We start from the raw sequence: 19,006 nt of genomic DNA on the forward strand, positions 1-19,006 counted from the left end.
TTTTTATAAAAATAAAAAAATTAAAATCAAATGAATCTTTTTTAATTAAAATTAAATATAATTTTTGGTAACAATGCAGTTATGTTAAATGCTAATGAAATTTTACGTATATTCATAATTTATTTTCATTTAAGTCCATAATAAATGGTAAGTTTTAGTCCATATGTTTTGTCGGGATATTATTCAGAACTTCCTAGAGTTCATAATAATAAAATATTAAGTATTGACTTACTAAGGGAAATTTTGCCAACTATACTGATGATTATTTCTGCCGAAATACTAGATCAAGATTATGTACAGTGTGTTATCTCTGTAAAAAATGTATCCATGAAATTTATATTTTGCATTGGTGAATGATGTACCTATCGTTTCGTAAAATTCCTTTAAAATTAAAAATAAGACATTCGATTTGTTTGCCCCCTGGCCGTTCCATTTTATTTTACCTATGGAGTAAAAAGGGAGAAATGATAAATTTTTCATAACTAAATACTTTTTGTAGACGGGTTTTAGGATATTCTTCAAGTTAATAAACGTTAAAAAATTTAACAAATAATTATGAAGAAACGGTCCAGCCGATCTTTATCAAAAACTACCAATCAGCATGATTTCCAACTTTTCGACTTTGATAACTTTTAAAGTTTTTTTAATGTAATGAAAATGATTAGTTCATGTTAAAATTTAAACTCTGAAGGATTAAATGCTAGTTCTACATTATATTGAAGTACATTTTATATTTTTAGTGAAAACAAAGTAATGATAAGATTGAAATCCTAATCAAATTTGTTGAAATCCTAATCGAATATAACATTAACTGAACATTATCAGTTAATGAATGTAACATTAACTGAACCTAATTATTTTACATCAAAAAAATTTAAACACTTTATACAATAATCGAGGCACATTTTACTTCAACATAAATATTTGAAAATGCCTTCATACTGATTATATATAATAAGCATAACTGTCCAGTGTTATATGTTTAATTACATATTGTATTCAGTACTTTGTTTACACAATTTCTAATAACAATTACTATAACAATTACACTAATTCAATACAATTTGATATAATCTCTAATAATAAACAATTACCTTAAACTACATGTGAGAAGTTTTAGTAACAGTTGTTAAATATACTCGCTTATTTAATGAAAGGAATTTTTCTACTTTGTGTCTACATTCAGATGACATGTGAATACGAGTTGATTTAAACAATTTGTTAATTATACACCGAGGTTTTGTGTATAAAGACATCTATTAACTTTCACCTGCCGCGTCTCGGATCGGTGCGATGCATGAGAAATTTAGCACGAACCATTGGGGAAAAATTCAAAGAAGAGAAAAATAAATTGCTCCTTGCTACTTACCACTCACAAAATAGTTAATTAAAAAAAAATTTAGATACTCATTCTGGAATGTTATTTATAATCGCATTTTCAAGAATTTCAATGCAAACTTTTCTTATTTCGTTAAGAAAATTTTATAAAATAAACTTTGCTTTGACTAACCTGCAAATGCTTTAACTTTAAATTAAGAATTTTGTGCGCTTTTTTTAGCATGGACTGAATTATTGCTGAAAATTATAATATACTTTGTACATTGTTTGTTTATTTATATGAATTGAATTGAAAGCCAATTTAAAGGTTCTATTATATTTAATTTAAATACATATGTGTAAAAGATTGCATGTCTATACGTATGTGTGTGTAAGACAAAATTTGGCATTTCGCCTATGTTTTCTCAAAAACGGCTTCGCCAATTTAAAAGCCATTTGATAAAGGACTTGCGTTGATTAATTTTAAAATAAACTCTGTTCATAGAGTCGTTTATTTAGAGTCGTTTATTTAGAGTCGTTTATATAGAGTCGTTTATTATTTTCAAAATCGATTTTAATGAAATTTTGCTTACAGTAAAAGACACAATGGTCTTAATGATCTTTCTAAAATACTAAAGACTTACGAACAAGTTTGCTTTGTGAATATTTATAAAAGTTTGAAATTATGGATCGTGCTTTTTAGATATACAAGCGAGTGTTCATGCAATTTCAGATATTATAAGTTTTATTTAAAATATGTCAATTTGCCATATGTCTGTACCAAAATTGTTTACGAAAATCATAACCTCCTCGTTTGACTCTGTGTGTATCTTCAAAAAAACCGTTACGGGTGCATACTACATCATTACTTGACAAGATAAATGCACAAATTGCACATAACAGCCAAATTTGCATGAAAAAAAAATAGCGCTCAGAGGACAAAATTTTGACAAAAAATTTTGTCCTCTGAGCGCTATTTTTTTTTTCATGCAAATTTGGCTGTTATGTGCAATTTGTGCATTTATCTTGTCAAGTAATGATGTAGTATGCACCCGTAACGGTTTTTTTGAAGATACACACAGAGTTCAGTTCATCTTTAATTGTTGTGATTGTATTGCCTTTCAAAAACAAACAATTAATAACAGCTCGATACTACATTTTATTCATTTTCACAAAAACACTCACACATACTTACTCAAACACTGCACCAAAACTCTGGTAAGTAACTGCCCTTTGTTCGTGTACAAGTCGGAAATTTCCCAGCCACCCCCCGTATAAATATATATATATATATATATATATATATAGAAAAAAGTTATGAATATAAAAAATATAAAATCCATTAGATGAAAATATAAACAATTTAATAATTACAAAAATTTTTGATAAATAAAAGTGACAAACCATTTTGATTTACTTCAATGTCTAGCCTGCTTGATTCCCCATATATATATATATATATATATATATATATATATATACTAACTAAATCATATATAATAACTATAATATAAATATATATATATATATATATATATATATATATATATTACATTTATAAATATATTTACACATATCATCTGTCACAAATTATATCTCTTAAAATCCACAATAATATTGTTCCCAGCTCCCATACTTAAATCATAAATCGCCTCAAACAATTTGTCTTAAGTCACCTCCTTCTTTGAAGTTTCTTCGCAATTTCTGTTGTTCCTTACCATCGCGCGTCTTCTGTAGTTATTATCAGCGCGGTCGCGGAATTCGACGAAGAGTTGTTCCCAGGCGTCAAGCGGAAAGGTTAAAATGCGTACGCGCACTATACTTTCTCTCGCGGTCTGGCCAATTGTGCGTTGCACTATGGACCATTAATTTTTTTTGCTTTTAATAATGAAGCTGACATCGAACTTTTGCGGAAATGCTTTGTTCCGTAAAAAGAATCGGCTTCTATTAAATGAAACAAAGTATGATACTGTGAGAAACAGCCGGTGTGATCGGCAGAGATTGATTATTAAAATAAGAAACTTATTTGGTATTCGTATGACTCATATATATTATACTTTTGATATTTATTAAGAATTTGTAAAAATCTTAGTATTGGAGTATGACTTATTTTATAGCAAGTACCTTTCTTATACTTCTTATTTCTACTCATTGTTCCGCGAGTGAGGCGGGTATAAAGGATTCTTTCAATTTTTATACCAAACTTACGGATTGTGCAGTTTTCTTCAAAAATGAAAAAAATAACAATGAGACATCATTGCTCTAAACTTCAAATAAAACTTTAAGAATTAAAATAAAGGTTTTAAAAGTTTAACTTAAGTGGTTATAGTAATAAACTATCTATCAAAGGCATTCATGATCAAATAATTGATTCATATATAATATTTGCGCCAAAAAACAATAGTTTTGTAGCAAAAGAGAGTGTCAAAAAATCTCTTTTACTTTTATTATTACAAGCATTTTTGTAAATCAGAAATTGATCAATTACTTAGAATATTTTTAGTAAAACTATTCGTTATTATATTTGTTAAATTAGTTTCGAAAGTAAATGTCGCAAACGAGTGATAAGTTTTAATATCAGGAGAATGGTATTTAATCAAATAGAGCATGCAATAACAAATATGAACTATAAAGAACTCGTATTTAATTCAAGGAGAAATTACAAAATCAATCAATAAAGGTAGAATAAGGTACAAAGTATCAGTAAAGTCAACATGTTTTTAATATGATCACTTGTTCATTTATTTTGATTTTTATACAAACTCTTCTTGTTTATTTTTTTGGCTTTATTTATTGAATTGCAAAGGAAATGGATAAAATGATGTATTTATATCATCATATATATTATAATATTTGCTAATAGTTTATACAGCATGTTATAATTTTGCACTTAAAATCTCTAGCAATAGTTTAAGTTCAAATATATATTAATAATTCGAGTTAATAGTTGTGGAACAATCTTTAATGGAACTCGAATATTTATTAGTTTTTGTCGGTATTTTTTATTATTGAAGCCAAATATTTCGTTCAGAATAATGTTGATTCAGAGTTCAACAAGATCTGATTAATCATTCGTCGTTCGATGGTCATTTGCACGATTTTCGTGATCAGAGATACAATGTCTTTGATATTGTATTCTGGCTTTATTATAATCATATAGCATGAAATACCACAATAATACTATGTCAAACCAGTTGAGAATATATAACAATCAAACCAGTTGAGAATTTTTCAATTTCACAATAAAAACATCACATCACATTAGGAACTCATGCTCATAGGAATAAATAAATACATAATTTTTTAACTTGAATGTTTCAATTTTCGTAATTTGATTATAAAAACAAAAAATTTCAATACTTTGGGCAGTTTTATCTGCATCTTAAATTCTTGGTGTAAAACAGTGGCAAGTAGAAAGTCTCCAATCATTTATGATTAAACACCATAAATTCAGTTTATTTTGAGTGCATATAAGTGCAAATTATGAATTACTTGTCATGTAAGGGAACCTGTTTATAGGACTTCATTAGAAAGTATTTAGCAATTTATAGCTGATCTTCACATTGAACCTAACCCACCATAATTATATGTGAACTTATTGACATTACATGCGGTGTATTCAAAGTTCTAAAACAAGTTGTTGAACTTACATAGAACTAATAGGTGGGCATCTGGTAATCATGTTGTAAAATTACTTTTTATTGGTACACAATACACAGAGACTTTAACTTTAAGCAAGATAAAAACACATTATTTGCAGTAATAGTAAAAAAATGGTAGTCTCTTAAAACTCAGTATGTCAAATATGTGGATTATCATTTTCGCCCAATATTATTGATTATTGATTATCGTTAATTGTGTATGCGAGTAAAAGTATTCAAAACAAAAATTAAATAACGTCCCACTTCACATGTAGAGAAAAAGTTTGACAATTGTTAGAGTTCTATTTCAATAATTTATATCTTTAAATTTATATACACACTATCTTTTAGTTTTTTGAATAAAATTTTTACTTGGTTAAGGTAACTTGTTTATTTTGTCTAGTGTTTAAAGCTATATTTGTGAAATTGCGGTCACTAAATAGCCTTATATAGCATTATAATAAAGTATAAATTTTGGGAAAATTTTAATTATATATAAATATTATTGCATGTTAGACTGCATAATAAGCAATGCAAATCGTTGATATCTTGATTACATTTACGGCATTAAAAATATTGCTTTTGTTAATTAATATTTGTATTATCATTTACTATTTTGTATTTAATATTTTTCTAATTTCGTCTAGACGATAGACTACTAATAAATTATGTCAATATGCGTGTTTTTCACCTTTAGACCTGAACAAGTGTCATCGATCACAAGAGGTGATTTTTTATGTTTTCACACACGATTTTATAATTGCAAAATGAAAGTTAGCGGAAACGGATGGTTAATAGTCCGCAAAAAGATGTATAGTGGCTGGCTCACAATTTTCATAAGATCAATAAATGGTTAATGGTTCTTAATAGCACATAAGCCATAAAAAACTCATTTCCTTTATTAATAAATTAATTATTGTATTTATCATCAATTCTATGCATATGTAGAATGCATTGTAACAGATCATTTTTTGGGATAAAAATGGGATTAATAGATCTTAATATATTTTATACTATCATTATTGTACAATTCAGTGTAGCAGTAATAGACATGATCTAGTTTAATTTCAATAGTTAGGAGAAACTTATACAAAACTTGTTACAAGATCATACGGATATAATATACTTAAATATAAAGGGTTAGGTATGACTAGGTAAATATGTAAAACAAAAACAAAAATGGTAAAAGTGGCATTTTGCAAAATTAAAAATAATTGACCTTTTGAATGCCCTAAAGAATAAACCTAATTGTTTAATACCTAAAGACGCTGACATGAACTCAATAAATGATGAAATACAAACACATTCAGACAGTTGCAAAAGCCGCCTCGAGTATTATCCTAACCAACTGGCTCGAAAACTAAGCCACGATACTACCAGGGCAAGATTAAAAAATTAATTTATTTTACTATATTTTAGTCATTTTTCGTTAATCCTCTACTTGTTGTCCATTTTAGGACCGGTGTAAAAATTATTATACAATAAAATAATTGAAATTTGAACAATGTCCATTATTGTTTATTAAACTGTTATGCGTAAACCTTTAACATTTTATAATATTTGTAAAGACTATGAACTTTATTGTAAAATAAAATTTCATCAAAATCATCAACTACGAAGAAACGTAATGGCCGATCTTTACTAAACACTAATCAGGAAGATTCTTAACTGATATGTTACATACCATTTTTTATTACACAAATATATATATTTGTTTATATATATATATATATATATATATATAAACGGCGATATAAAAACATATTATTTTATATTTTAATGTATAGTTTATGTGACTATAAAACTCGAACTAGATAAAAAATATCATACAAATATATCATATATAAAAAAATATGTGATATATGAACTATCACAATTATTAACTTTAAGAAGTGATCCATTGAAGTTTATTTGTTGTATTAAACAAATGTTTGCAGTTTAAGAAAAATATTGAGATTAATTTCTAATTATAATTAATACAGTAACTTAATATTATATGCAGTATTAGATTCAACTGTATATAATATAATTTCCAAAATTCAATGTGAATACTTTAAAAGTTATTTTAAAGAATTATATATAATATATATCATTCTGCTTGAATCATTTCATTTCTAAGAATTTTCTGCCACCTATTGACAATAAAGTATGTAAGAATAAATTTACTCGTTCATGGGTAAATTGCAAACTTTCGATCGCGAAATAGAGCAGAAATGTGCACACACGCGTTCTATAACTTCGCAAATATTTTAAAGTACTTTTAATTCAACTAAGAAAAGTATTCACTTTTCAAAGTCTTCAGTGAACTACACTTCAGAGAAGGAGACGTAAATGCAGTCGAGTTATCAGTACTTTATCTTTGAACTGGCATCAAACAAAACTCCAACTTTCATGAAAAGACATTCATAGTTCCCAGAGATCTAGTTATTATATACGAGAAAGTTTGTCTATAAGTATTCTAGTATGTTGAAGTATAATGCAGATGTTGGGAACCTAAATCAATAGTAGATGGCCATGATCCACTTGAAGAATAATATTGATTATGATATTTCATTTTTACAGTTTACAAAGTACAAAAAAATATATAATAGTCAAAGAATAAATTTAATTTATTCATACATTAAGTCAATTTATATAAGTCCTAGTTTTTAATAAAGAAATTATCAAAATACAGAACAGATAAAACAATCCGCACGAAAAAATGATATTGCGATTTGCAATTTGAAATTTTCCAGAATTTTTTATCATTTTTCAAAAAATTACCAAAAATTTCACTTTTTTTTCTAAGAACTAAAAATACACGTAATGTTGGGTGAGGAAGGGGGGTTAATTTCAAATATTAACACGTATCACCAAGGGGTGAAGTGGGCTCCAAAAATCTTCAGTAATCAATCAAATAATTAATGGACGCCCCCTTTCTTCACATTCTGGAATAAAATAATGGATGTTTAAATTTAGAATGAATTGAATGTCAATAAATTTGGATATGAAAGATCTCATATTAACAAAATTTAATGCAAGTTACAGGTAATAAATACACATAATTCCTTGGTTAGAATGTTATTATTATTTGTCACATATTTTTGATTGTATTGAAATGTATTGTTATATATTTTTGTATTCATATATTGAAATATGTAATCATACTGAATTTGCATCTCTAAATTGAAATACTTATCCAAGTAAACCATCAACAATTGATGATGATATGGATCTCCTTTAGTATATCAAGTGTGTATATAACCTTCAGGACTAGTCTACATTCTTTGAATTTCAAAAACTATTTATGATTCTCAAGTGAAATTAATGTTGCTTATACCTGACTTTTAAATTGTATATTCGCGTATATAAATATTCAAAAGATGATGTAAAGACGATATAGTTAATAAGTATCTGTACTCATACTGAACATAAATATTTCTTATACTGTTTGATAAGTTTTGAAATCAAGGATATTACTTAAACATATTGCAAACACATTTCTGACGATAACAGGTTTTTATTGTTGGGAATATGTGATAGGTTGGACATTTACCTATATTATATATCATAAATATTATAATAAGCTGAAAATAATCCAATGTATTTCAAAATGTAGTTTTTATATACGTTGAATATTATATTAAAGAAAAAAATGTAAATCGATACAATTATCGGTAATTGGATATCTTCAACATTATAAGAATATTCGATTTCATGAGCTTGCGATTAATAAACTTTTTGTTCTCTATTTTTGTCGGATTTCACAAAGCACAGTTTACAATATCAAATTTCTGGGGAAGTTAAATTAATATTTTACATTTGTTTAAATGTACATACATATACACAAAATAAATAAATATTTCTTCACTCTATAATATGTTCCAATATTGCAATGTAAGATGATTTGTCGTTTAATGAAAATGGTAACAAATTTAAAATCACACAGTAGAATGAAATATATTAGATATTTTAATTGAATTAGATATAACAGTCAGCAGAAACAAAGAAATCAAATGATATTTTAACATAATCAGTATCATGCTTATACAAATCTTTCTATGCAAATTATACTTATCGTTAGAATTTTTTTTTTACAGTTTAGTTTATAGTTCCACTGACGGTGACAAAATTATATGTAGAAACGTATGGTAACAAAGAGTTTCATAATTTTTATAATTAGCATACTTGTTTGCATGTATTGCCAATTTTCCTATATTTTATATATATATGTGTGTATGTATATGAAGTGTAAGTATCATATCGTATTTAAGAGAAAGCTCCACAATAATAACAACCATTACACTTTGAGGTATGCAAAAATAAATTAAATTTCCTTCTACAATAATTCGCGGGCGGATACCATGGAACAACAATAAACTAATGCCGTAATGTTTTGCATATAAAACAAACAAAATCGTAACAATTGCTCATCCATCTCGGTATCTTAATAATAAAAGACTTTATACTGGCTATTTGCATATAATCTAAACGATAAAGCCCATTCATTGTTATTCGGCAAACGTACTGCCATTTCCTACATAATATATAAAGACAAATAATCAACCTTGAACCGCTGAATCCTTTTGCAAATGATCGTACGTGAGTTTTGTTCTTATTTTGATATTCGTGTATTGACAAAATTGTACAATATTTAAAATCCAGAACACCCAGGAAGTCATTTATGGAGAACCGAGAATCATGGTATCTGAAACATTTGTAATCGGATAAATCTTTAGCTTATTAAAATATTAAATTTTGGCCAATCATATTTTTCATGTGCACATTGTATTATCGCATATTATTTAAAAAAATCAAATATGCTAGATCGACTCCAAAGAGATAAAATACAAGTAATCATTATCTGTATGACATCAAGCAGTTGGCATTCTCTGAAGGGAAATGTCAATAGTAAAAAATAATAGTCTTATTGCAAGTAAAGCCTTAAATTAAATATCTGAATTGTTAATCGTGAATCGAGAATTAATTACAATTTTGAGGCGACTGACATCAGAATCTAATAGAAAATAAGAAACCTGTAATTAATTATAGGATATAATGAGAAATTTAGTAAGAATAGCGCTGTCCAATTTCTAATTGAATTCTATATGTTCTACAGTAATTTATCGAATTTAATTTATCTATTTGGTAAATACAATCAAATCTCAGAATTTTTATCACAATTTACTTAGAATGTGTTAGTTATTATTAAAGCTTTTTTTAATTAATATATAAGATATTTTTAAGAGTTTGAATTGGGATAAAAAAAATGATTCCACATGTTAAAGTTACAGTTGGATGTAATTTTCTTTTATAAGAAACATGATTACAAACAAAACTTATATTTCGGTGTATATAATGATTAATTTTAAAATAATAAATCTTGATGTTTTAATATTACACATAACTTGAAAATGAAATGAGCTATGAAATCTTTGATTTATTTACATATTACTTAATCATTTTTTTATATCTTGACTAAAATTTGATACTGCAAAAATAAATCATCCAAACAAACCTTTCCAAAATAATTTGTTGCGATAATTTAAACCTTCTATTCTACAATTTTCAAATTTCTGCATGTTACAGGTCTATCAAAGCTAATTTAATCACAAACAATCCACAATAATACTATGAAAAAATATACAAGTTTGACATTAAGTACCAAACTTTCTAAAGCCTTCGATTATTAAATTGGAAAGCTATTGAAATGTCTTTGACGTAAAACAATTATATACCTTCTTGACATATTTAAAAAAACGATTTAGCTATTTACATTTCTAATTGATTTTTGATGATTAACTTTTACAATTTCAATTGCATTTTTTTTTAAATAATACAGAAGAAAAATACTGTTCTCTGCATACAAAAACATTGTATCAAATCTATGTACACAAGAAACTTAATTGAAATTTCACTTGTGCACTTGTTTATTGATAAATTACACTTGCATTTATGTCTTATATACATTACCTTTCTATTTATTGATCCGTTACAAGATATAATTATGAATCTAATATGACATTTTTTTATCAAAAATAAACTAGGTTTAATTGGTGTCTGATCGATTTTAGTAAGAGTATGCATGATTTAGAACAAATACTGTAAGGTCACAGAAGGAACCTCAAATTAAAAAAATAATATAATGTAATATAGTGTAAAACAATCATTCTTTTATTTTATGAATAGTAATCAGAACTATTTCTATAACTTAAGATTATTAGAAGACAACCCAGTGTTTGTTCATTCTCCTTGTGAAGTGATTATTATATCACAGCTGTACAAGTACAATACATTTCCAAGTGCATTTTGAACTAGAAACTGATAACAGCTTGCTATCAGGTTGTCTAAGGCAAAGTTAGCAATACCTTGTAATTGCCAGGCCAAAAAAGCCTCAAATAACGCACTGAAAAAAAATTTCAATAAACATTTCTTACTTAAGTAGAATAAATTTTATATAATGAATACTTCAGATACATCTTGCCTTTCTCCGGCAACATTGTACCAAATCCATTAAAATTTTATACTTATTCGTCCTTATGACGAAAATATTGCATTACAATAAATTTTACGATCAATCAATTATTTATCTTTTGAATGCAGAAATTGTTATTAAGTCGTTATTATTTGTGCAACAGGAAGCAAATCGTATCGTATCATTGTATCGTATCGTATTGGTCTGGTCGGCAAATTTTAAAGTCTTTCGTCGTTTGATATGGTTTTTAGTGATTTTTATCAAGTGCAAATCGTTTAATTATTTATTGTATCGAATGTCTTTTATATACTTATATAGTCTATCAGCAGACTGGTAATGCTGCGCGATTGTTGCTCCAGCAAGCTTTTTTATAATTTAGTCGATTAATATATGAAACATGTCACAATGTCTGAGAAAACTGGTAGTCGAAATGAATATATAATAGACAATTGATTAATTTTTACAATTTTTTAAATGGCATTAAAAATTATTCTAAATATTTATCTTATCTATTGACGTAAAACTTGATATGTTCAAAGAATTCATTCTATTATGTAAAATACTGTAATATGTTTACATATCTAAAAATCTGTTTCGATTATAATTAAAGTTGTTGCATATTACATAAATCACATATTATATTGTATGATGATATATGTAAAAAATGTAACAAATTTTTTATACCAATGAAGACAGGATCAAATTTATGTAGGCTACATTTGAAAAGTTCACGTCATAGTTAATACGTTTATTCTGGCAGTTTATGCAAGTATAGAGCTTATATTTTTAACTTCCCGTAGTATAAGTTATAGTAATTTTCTGTTGACGATTTCGGGCCTACGGATTAACCGATTCGAATGATTCAAAAAACAATCGATTCCTATTGATAAAGAGACGTGCTAATTAGTTTTAAGACAGGTAAAAATATCAGTTTTTAAGAGAATCAACCGATTTGAATGATTCAGAAAACATTTCATTCATAGTGATGGGGCAAAGTGGTGATTAGATTTTGGGAAAGTCAGGTCCAGCCGTTTCGGAGATTTAGAGCTAAATGTATGAAAATGGCAGTTTTGAGTGAACTAAGCATCCGATTTGAATAATTCAAAAAACTTTCTGCTTGTTTTTAAATATCAAAAAACAATTCGGATTTTAATTTTAATTCTAGCTAAAGTTTTAAACATCACTTATAATTTTAACTTTGCAATTCAGTTCATATAATACTTAGAAATACTAGACAATGTTCATCATTGGAAATCCGATTGGTTGAGTTTTGTTTATTTTCTTTTTACAAAATAAGAATAATGAAAGTTACATCATTTCTAATAATCTATTTGAAAATATCTAACATTTCTCGAATATTTCTTAAAGTACGGAAAGTACCAGCAATTTGCCATAAGGCACGATGCCATGCACCACTAGTTGGCATTTATGTGCTCTCTCATTCAGTAAAACTAATTTAATTAATTGTGTAAAATAATATAATATTTTTTAAATCTAGGAAAATTATATAAAATATGTTTTTGTTTGTTGCATGTTTAATATAGATTAAAGTATACTGTAGGATAATATACGTAAAAAGATATGAAAAAATGCATATACAATGAAGAAGAAAATATATATAAATATTATTTATTATAACAGAACTACGTGAAGCTTTCGAAGCAGAAGCTCAAGAAATTCGAAAACCGCGGTTGCTACTAACAGCCGCCGTCCCAGTCGGCCCAGACAACGTAAAAAGTGGATACGATGTACCGGCAGTAGCTAGGTAAACAATAATTAATTATTGTGACATATACACAATCAGTTTAGGCAATAAGTGCTCATTTGAAAAACTTCAATTAATTGCCTCGAAACGGCCCGGCCGAACTTTACCAGAAAGAATTTCAATCTGATATCTTTCGAACCCAAAAGATGAATAACCAGCCATCACCTTAACTCTTACAACGTCGCTATGAGGGGATGAAAAACCGCCATGTATCAATATTCATAGCAAAAGCTTTTTCTTTCTTCATTAGATTTTTAGTTTTCAGCTCATTTATATAGTTTATGATGCCTGAATATAAGTATGCGTTACTTAATTGTTTTATAAGTTGTATAATCGCTTTTAGTTAGATTCAAAAGTTTTGTTTTATATAACTTTTATAAAAGCTTATATGTGGGTTAGGTAAAAAGGATCAACTAAATCTTTTCACTGACAAAGAGACTATAAAAAAATAGTATAGACTATGAAAAAATAGTATATTAAGTTTAAAAAGGCAATTTTATTATTAGCTTTTCCAACTCTTTTGATTAATTATTCTGTCGAAATACTAGATCAAGATTATGCACAGTGTGATCTTTATAAAGAATGTACTCATGAATTATCATTTTGTAAAATTATAAACTAAAAATAAAACATTGAATCTGCTTCCACGCTGTCTGTACCTTTTTAACGCGTCTATAGGGCAATAATCGAAATGACGAAAGATAGTGCATTTTAAATACTAATGATTGCAATCATCTCTACATTTTACAATTAATATTTATTTTATTCGCTCAGTTATCTAGACTTTATAAATCTGATGGCCTATGACTTTCACGGTAAATGGGAGCGCGAGACAGGACACAATGCACCATTGTATTCACCCTCCTCAGATTCGGCTTGGAGACGACAATTGAGTGTCGACAATGCGGCCAATATGTGGGTCAAATTGGGAGCACCCCGTGAAAAACTTATCATAGGTAATAAAGTTAATCTTTATTTTAACAAAGTTAATTATTTTAACTAAAAAAAATTAATTGCGATAATTTATTTTGTTGAATAACAAACAATAATAGTATTAATTATATTTAAAGTGAATATGGAAAAATCATTCGCTATTTATATGTACATATAAAAATTGCACTGGATTTCTATCAATTTTTTACCACTTTTTAATTGGTTTACAGATCAATTAAAATATACCACTTTTGATATCAAAATAAATCATTAAGGGCAATGAATTGTGCAGATATCAAAAACGTTAAGTGATATCATGATCAAATCACACTTTTCAAATCACGAAATTTAAGATTAATTTTTAAATTCAATTTTTTTAGCTTTGCACAAAATATTTTCATAATTGTTTAGTAACATTAAATAGCATATAAAATATTGTAAAACTGCATATAATATTGAATTTAAAACTTATAATTTTGAAATCTACGTTAGGTATGCCTACATATGGAAGAACTTTTACTCTTGCAAATACAGAAAAGTTCACTGTAAACTCACCAGCTTCTGGAGGTGGTAAAGCAGGCGAACATACTAAAGAAGCAGGTTTTCTTGCCTATTACGAAGTAATTACTAATATCATTAAGTTGCAAAATAAAATAGTTATAGCAATAAAATATTTGTTAATATCTATGATTATAGATTTGCGAAATGTTAAATAACGGTGCTGTTTACATTTGGGATGAGGAAATGAAAGTTCCTTATTTAGTTGATGGTGATCAATGGGTAGGATTTGATGATGAGAGGTAATTATTTTGAAACTTTACGTTTTTTTACATAGTATCAGTAACACGCAGCAAAATAATATGTATTAAATTTACAGATCAATTCGTAACAAAATGAAGTGGATCAAGGATGGCGGTTATGGAGGAGCCATGGTCTGGACTGTTGATATGGATGACTTTAGCGGAACTATTTGTGGCGGTAATGTGAAATATCCATTAATTGGTGCAATGAGGTAAAGGATTCATCTAAACTATGATATGCACTATTAGATTAATGGTTATATTTTCAAATCTATGTTTGCAAACTCATTTTAGAGAAGAGTTACGGGGTATTTCCCGTGGAAAGGATGCAAAAGATGTTGATTGGACAAAAGTAGCTGGATCAATAGAAGACCTTCAAGGACCACTTGAAGAAGAAACTGTCGTGTCAAAAGTGAAACCCGCGCCAGAGAAAATTGATGCTAATGAACTTTTGCAACGTGTCAAGAAAACCAACAAACGCAAGCAACAAGTAGTCGAAACAAATAGTAAGTATATAAAAATGTAGGATATATTTCTATTCAAAATATAAAAAGGGTAAATGATTAGTCAACGATTTTTTAGCTCGGCCAGGACAAGTATTTTGTTATGTGACCAGTTGGTCAAGCAAACGGCCAGGAGCAGGTAAATTTTCGCCAGCTGATGTAGATCCTTCACTTTGTACGCATTTGGTGTACGCATTTGCAACCTTGAAAGATCATTTACTTGCGGAAGGAAGTGAAAAGGATGGCGAAATGTACGAATCTGTTGTTCAGTTACGGGAAAAGAATCCCGACATGAAGGCATGTAGTTTTTTCCTTTAATTAATAGTTTATACATTACTTATTTGAATGGTTTGAGTTTAGGTGCTTTTGGCAATTGGAGGATGGGCATTTGGATCATCACCGTTTAAAGAATTAACGTCCAACGTTTTCAGAATGAATCAATTTGTATATGAAGCAATCGATTTCTTGAGAGATTATCAATTTGATGGACTTGACGTTGACTGGGAATACCCTAGGTTGATAACCAAATATTGTCTTATTTAACAAAATTAAATAGTTTTTGTTTAATTTTGAATCTAATCAATTTAGAGGTGCAGACGATCGGGCAGCTTATGTAAATCTGTTAAAAGAATTGCGATTAGCATTTGAAGGCGAAGCAAAAACATCAGGATTGGCAAGATTATTGCTTACTGCTGCGGTACCTGCTTCATTTGAAGCCATTGCTGCAGGTTATGATGTTCCAGAGGTAAATTTAAAAAAAAATACAATCAAGTATTGTACAAATAATTGATTAAAATTATTAAACCTATTTTTGAACACAATCTACTAATTAATAATTTTATTGAAAGATATCTAAATATTTGGATTTTATCAACGTTATGACCTATGATTTCCATGGCCAATGGGAACGAACTGTTGGGCATAATAGTCCTCTATATCCTTTGGAAAGCGCTACTAGTTACCAGAAAAAACTGACTGTGGTAATAACATTAGAAAAATATATCATTTATGCTGATGCAATGATTTAATTTTTAATCATATTCTTTAATTTGCTGACGAATTCGTATTCTTATTTTAAATAGGACTTCAGTGCTAGAGAATGGGTGAAACAAGGAGCTCCTAAAGAGAAGTTATTAATAGGAATGCCAACTTATGGACGTTCTTTCACGTTGCTAAATGAATCTCAATTTGATATTGGAGCACCCGCATCTGATGGAGGTATTTTTTAATATTTTCTAAATATGTCTTCAAGAAAAATAAATTTTATAAGAGAAACTTCAATCTATTTTTGAACGATACTTGCATTGATTCAGGTGTTGAAGGCAAATACACAACGGAAGCAGGATTTTTAAGCTATTACGAAGTATGTAGCTTTTTATCTGAGGATAATACGACATTAGTTTGGGATAGTGAACAACAAGTACCGTTTGCATATCGTGGGGATCAATGGGTAGGGTTTGATGATGAAAGAAGTCTTAAAACAAAGGTGAGATGATTTTAATTGTTATATATATATATATATATATATATATATATATATAGTAATGTAATTACCTTGTATCAAATTCTTATTGAGGATCAAATTATTGCAAAAAAGTACTGTACTATGTACGATAAAATAACTTGTCTTTTGTTGATTTTTCTTTAGATGTCGTGGTTAAAGGATGAAGGCTTTGGTGGCATAATGGTTTGGTCTGTAGACATGGACGATTTTCGTGGTCAATGCGGTGCAGGCAAATATCCGTTATTAAAAGCCCTAAATGGAGAATTGAAAGGTTACAGTGTACCTCTAGAATATGATGGACCATATGAAGCAAAAGGCCAAGGCCCAGGCGGTGCTTATACTACCAAAGATCGTAAGATAAAATTTGTTTCAAATAATAATAAAATCATATAATGCATAACACATTTTTTCATTAACATCCCAAGAATAATTTGAAATTATCATAAAAAAATAATTTTTATTCAATAATTTTATTATATTGTGTGTTTTAGTTTAAGTTCAAAATTGATTGCAAATACTTCAAATAATTTTCTTCGTTTGCATTACTGACATATCGATTGATATTTTACAGCCCAACAAGTTAGCTGCGAGGAGGAGGATGGTCATATTAGCTATCATCCTGATTTAGCTGATTGCACAATGTATTATATGTGCGAAGGTGAACGAAAACACCATATGCCTTGCCCGGCGCAACTGGTGTTTAACCCGAACGAAAACGTTTGCGACTGGCCCGAAAATGTTGAGAGTTGCCACCATCACACAGCAGCACCTCCACCTTCTAAGTGATATACTTTCAAGATTATAGGCTTTAAAAGATCGGTATCAAGGTCGATAAACAAAATTGAATTTTTCAATATATAAATTGTTAGTATTAGCGACTATTAATGCTTAGATCCCTATATGATGACTCAGTATAACTTGACGCAAACTCAACAGAATAGCGATGTTTCAAAATTGCTGTTTCTACTTTTTTCTGCTAGATTTGATAAAGGTCTCGAATAACATCGTTTGTGCTGCTTAGCAGCTGCTGTTTGGTTAGCTAAAAGCATTAATCAAATACGAATATTGTTTACGATTCTTTGTCTAAAAGAGTTGCAAACTATTTAGTAACTATTTTGCATGATTATGAATATTTGTTTTTTATATCCATAATTACAAGTAAGCGATCTTAATAATCCAAAATATTTTCACATAAATCAACATAATATATGGACGATGCTATTTGGGCAAAACGGTTTAATCAATTACATTAGAGTCTCATCAGAACATTTTCAAGATATACAAAAGTGACCATTTGATTCTTTCACAAGCATAATCAGCTAATATACTATAGTAATTGAAGTCGCGAGTTTGAGAATATTAGCTGTCGAATATATATAAAATTTGTCGCAAAGTATAAATTTTCAATGAAAATTGTATTTTATGGAGAAGCTATCAAAGATGATTTCTAACAGTATATAATGAGTTTAAATCTTATAAGCCAATTGAATATTAATTAAAAATCAAATTCTGAAAATAAAACAATCAGTTTCTTGTTTAGATCTCGTTCACCTTATTTCATGTGGTTTTACGAGATCTATACATTATAAATTGTGTATTAAAATTAGAATTTAAAGCTTTTTACAAATGCAAATATAAATACATTATTTATTATTCTAAAAAATGTTAAATAAATAACATTCTGCTTTTGATTTTATATTTCCATAGGAGATAATTTTCTTTCAAGAGTTTTCATTTAAAATGATTAAGAAACATTGGAATTACTTTAAAAAATATTTATTTAATTCAAATACAAATTATTTGTGATTTATTTACCACATTCATGTTTTAATGATTATTTTGCATTATTTATAAAAATTGTTTATAATCTTTAACTGTATTATGAACTTATTTTGAATGCAAAAGGTTTGCATTCAAATTTAAGTTATTGAATTTTATATTTTTGTATAAGAAAATACATGTTATAATAATTGGTTACCGATTAACTAAATTATAGTTTAAGCACCAAAAATTTGTTATTTCGAACGCTACATACGATAAGATAAAAATGTTGTAATACTCGTATTATTAGATAAGTTAATATATTTTG

The 19,006-nt window shown here is 27.8% G+C and overlaps 1 protein-coding gene across 1 annotated transcript in view; it reads left to right on the top strand.

The window, feature by feature from the left end:
- LOC113372153 (probable chitinase 10) overlaps window positions 1-17,703 on the top strand; it is a 66,771-nt gene extending 49,068 nt beyond the window's left edge. The window contains exons 6-19 of the mRNA XM_026612478.1: window positions 13,054-13,177; window positions 13,952-14,133; window positions 14,603-14,730; window positions 14,807-14,910; window positions 14,988-15,122; window positions 15,205-15,416; window positions 15,493-15,710; window positions 15,774-15,928; window positions 16,002-16,158; window positions 16,262-16,393; window positions 16,496-16,631; window positions 16,727-16,899; window positions 17,062-17,269; window positions 17,489-17,703. Of these exons, the coding sequence (XP_026468263.1) occupies window positions 13,054-13,177; window positions 13,952-14,133; window positions 14,603-14,730; window positions 14,807-14,910; window positions 14,988-15,122; window positions 15,205-15,416; window positions 15,493-15,710; window positions 15,774-15,928; window positions 16,002-16,158; window positions 16,262-16,393; window positions 16,496-16,631; window positions 16,727-16,899; window positions 17,062-17,269; window positions 17,489-17,703 (2,279 nt within the window). The remainder of the gene's footprint in view (window positions 1-13,053; window positions 13,178-13,951; window positions 14,134-14,602; window positions 14,731-14,806; window positions 14,911-14,987; window positions 15,123-15,204; window positions 15,417-15,492; window positions 15,711-15,773; window positions 15,929-16,001; window positions 16,159-16,261; window positions 16,394-16,495; window positions 16,632-16,726; window positions 16,900-17,061; window positions 17,270-17,488) is intronic.
- Window positions 17,704-19,006: the final 1,303 nt, after the last annotated feature.

This window comes from Ctenocephalides felis, unplaced genomic scaffold (genome assembly GCF_003426905.1).
Source record: "Ctenocephalides felis isolate EL2017-DRISC unplaced genomic scaffold, ASM342690v1 CF-g0.4_SCAFFOLD_01604, whole genome shotgun sequence".
Classification (NCBI taxonomy): Eukaryota; Metazoa; Arthropoda; class Insecta; order Siphonaptera; family Pulicidae; genus Ctenocephalides; species Ctenocephalides felis.